General features: G+C 40.0%; 1 protein-coding gene across 2 annotated transcripts in view; it reads right to left on the minus strand.

The window, feature by feature from the left end:
- The window catches only part of arfgef3 (ARFGEF family member 3), an 89,463-nt gene that overhangs the window by 30,779 nt on the left and 55,056 nt on the right, over window positions 1–3,628 (minus strand). For both annotated transcript variants that reach the window (XM_016486555.1, XM_016486556.1), the window contains 4 exons: window positions 2,516–2,649; window positions 1,983–2,128; window positions 1,688–1,867; window positions 1,404–1,545 (listed from right to left, as the gene is read on the minus strand). In XM_016486555.1, the coding sequence (XP_016342041.1) occupies window positions 1,404–1,545; window positions 1,688–1,867; window positions 1,983–2,128; window positions 2,516–2,649 (602 nt within the window). The remainder of the gene's footprint in view (window positions 1–1,403; window positions 1,546–1,687; window positions 1,868–1,982; window positions 2,129–2,515; window positions 2,650–3,628) is intronic.

The raw sequence follows: 3,628 nt of genomic DNA on the forward strand, positions 1-3,628 counted from the left end.
GCTGCCAATACCTGCTGTAGTCCTAATGTAACCAGTCTGGCTTTCAGCCATGGTCTCTAATCCCAGGCCGAGGTCACGCAGTGTACACTACACTCCACATGATTGTCAACAAAAACAAAGAACTCTACTGCACTCCACATAGGATTGGGTTTTTGATTTAAGAATGAGAATGTAGGGTAGGGTTGGGCTGATAGACGATGCCATCGTCCATCGCTGATGGCTGATAGACATCACGATGTTGAGCCGGCATTGTGATCCCCCCTCCCCCCATACCCCCTGCAATCCACCGCATCCGGAAAGAAAATGATGTGTATACGGAACCCCTAAAGGGAATAAATACGAGATGGGAGGAAAATATATATTTCAATATTTTCCCTCGCAGTTATATCATTGGGTAATTATACTACATATATTTCGGGCATCAGGGAGCTGCTATTATGCCTGGCATTGACTGCTTTTGAATGCACGATCGCTTTTTAGTTTCACGTTCGAGATTCGTGATCGCACGTAGTCTGTTTATACTATGGAGCGGCAGTACTATTGGGCTTACCACACATTTTACAAGATTAGATGTTTGTCAGTGGTGCTCAGGATCTGCAAATCATTTGCCATCGTCCTCACTCATCTCTCCTAACTCTGTTTATGTGGTAAGTGACATTTTATGTACTGTAATGTAACAGGCAACCGTTACACCGTGTCTACACCGGAAGCGACAGTTGTCGTGTCACGCCGATCAGTGGTTCTATAGTATTTTGCCGCTCCGGTGTAGACACGGTGTTAGGAATCGTTATTTGTTTTCTGTGCCTTATAAGGATTCACGCTTCGGGCACACGCCCCACCATACCCCCCGCCAATGTCATCGTCCATCACGATGTTTCACTGTAGACATCGTCCGATGCCAATTTTGTAGACATCGCCCAACCCTAATATACATAGCAAGTTTTTTTTTTAATAAATAAAAAGAAATCAACTAGATAGAATATAAAAAGAATAGGGAACAGTAGTGTTAGAGGGTCTTTTTTAATAAAAATAAAACAAGTCAAAAGAATAGAAAAATAATAGAGAATGATAGTGTTAGAGGTTCTTTTTTTTTTAAAGAAAACTAGTAGTTAAAATAGAAACAGAATCGAGATTGCAAGTGTTAGAGGGTCAATAAAAAAAAAAAAAGAAAACAAAATCAGAGCGTCAAATGAAGATATATAAATATGCTATAGAATTATGTTATGTATTTTATATTAAAAAAAATATTTGATCATAATGCTGTTATTAATGCTTATTGCTATGAAAGAAATAAGCCATGAGAGGCTGCGTGGAAAAATCCCTATATTGCATGTTTTGTATTAAATCAGAGGGAAAATTTATTCTTTGCACAAACAACTAACAATACAGCAAATTTCACAGACCCATAGAGTATTCTCCTATCAGGTAATCCTTCATATCCGTTTTGTTTCCATGCACAGTTCGGAGAGCACTGAACAGTGGCCTCCAGCCAGACTGGATCTGAGCTGAGCACATCTCCACCAGCTCTCCAATGGATGTTATCACCTGTACAAGAACAGATGGCACAGGACACCGCAATTAACTTACGACAGAGTAAAAATATGTGGCACTGAGACAAGTTTGTTTGAACAAGGCTGTGTTTAAACCAACCTTCAGTTTGTCTGCATGATAAGTGAGAATGTCAGACCTGATCTTGGACGTCTTCATCACAGAGCTCCAGCTGCATGATGTGCTCAAAAGGCCTGAAGAGAGCTTCATTAAAATGAAAGTGTGGCAGCTCTGCCCAGCTGCTCAGAACCTCCATCAGAACATCATGGATGAAGGACACAGCCTTCTGGGATACATGTCGCTCCTTATGACAGGCTGCCTGTGGGAACAAGAAAAAAGAAAACCGTTACAGTCGGCTGTAAGTCACAATACAGAAAAAAATCTGTTGCTACTTAAGGATGTATTAGCCTCATGATGGGTTTGTCTTTTCACACCTCCACCAGGTGGGGCGCTACTACACTCCAGGCTCTCATCATGTGCAGCAGCGGTCTGCTCTTGTTCTTCACAATGCGAAGCATGGCCTCTCCCAGCCTGAAGAGGTGGAGTGCACTACGCTTGTCCTGGGTTGACTTTGCCTCCCCTTTAATGAAAACCAAAAGAGGTGAAGGCAACAAGAAAAAAAGGGCTGTAAAACTCCTAAAAAAGTGCATTACCTTTAGAAAATATTGTTCATTGACTTCAGGAGGTCCAACTAAATATTATGTGAATACTCTGTGAGCTGAATAGTACTAAAATAATTTTATTTTAGTTTCCATATGAGACTAGCACTTTGTTCAACCCTAATACAAAATGTGGGATTTGCCTGAATTTGGTTCTTTAAAACCCTAATTTCTCTGACCTCATTATTTTCTAGCAATAAACATAAAAAAGACATGAAAATAAGTAACATTTATAAAATAAGTTAGCCTAAATTAAGCTGTCACTTACAAGGGAAAAAAGCTATTCTGTGTCAATAATCTTTGGGTACCTGGCATGGCTAAGGAGTAGTCTCCAGTTTCTGTGACCGAATCAAAGAGTTGAGACTGTGAAGCTTTTCTGAGCTGATGCAGGAAACCCACTAAAGCCACTAGGTTGAGTTTACTCACTGCATCCTCGAACAGCCTACAGGACATACACATCAACTGCATGTTAAAACATAAACAGACATGTGAGAACAATAGTGATGGACAAATGGGTACATACACAATGTGGCATACACACCAATGCACAATGTCAAAACAGTGTCACAACCATGTTAAAATTCACTATAAATACAAGCTGCATAGATCACATTAGAACAACTAATTGAGGGACTTGTTTTTCACATCTGTGTCAAACTATGAATTTGAATATGAATTTAATGAGAAAGTAAAACTTGCTTGGTGTAAAACCATAGATGCTGATTTATGTTTTTGCCAGTTGGTGCTCACCCTCCATAACATGTCATTTTAATTTGTTTTTTTTAGTAAACTTGCCAGTGCAAATACATTATCAACCAAATTTGGTTGAGCAAATGATAACTGGTATACTTAATTATACTTGGTGTTGGTTTTTCAAGAGTACAGTCTTTTTCTCCATGGTGCGCTTGATGAAGAATTCAAGTTATCTGTGTCTCGCAAAGAGAAACACACTGACTGCAAATACATTACCAAGTGTCAAGTTTCCTTTCGAAGGAACTTCGAACTGCATCCTCTAGGGGTCACTATGGGGGAACGCCTTCAGTGTGACCGGTGACTGAAGCATACATCTAAAAACGACAATAACACTGGTCGGCGACAGCCTATGACGTCATTACCCTGCGTGATCACAGTATAAAAGGGCGCCGGGATAACACGTCATCCTCTTCTTCGTCTTCACTGACCGTTTGTTTATGTTAGTGTTAAAGGGGTCATATGATGTGATTTCAATTTTTCCTTTCTCTTTGGAGTGTTACAAGCTCTTGGTGCATAAAGAAGATCTGTAAAGTTGCAAAGACTAAAGTCTCAAATCCAAAGAGATATTCTTTATAAAAGTTCAGAGTCAGCCACACCTACCTAAAACGGCTCGTTCTAACACGCCACCACATATCTACCTCACTATGTGGGAAGATTTGCATAACGCC

The sequence above is a fragment of the Sinocyclocheilus anshuiensis genome, unplaced genomic scaffold, assembly GCF_001515605.1.
Source record: "Sinocyclocheilus anshuiensis isolate Anshui unplaced genomic scaffold, SAMN03320099.WGS_v1.1 scaffold910, whole genome shotgun sequence".
In the NCBI taxonomy this organism is placed as follows: Eukaryota; Metazoa; Chordata; class Actinopteri; order Cypriniformes; family Cyprinidae; genus Sinocyclocheilus; species Sinocyclocheilus anshuiensis.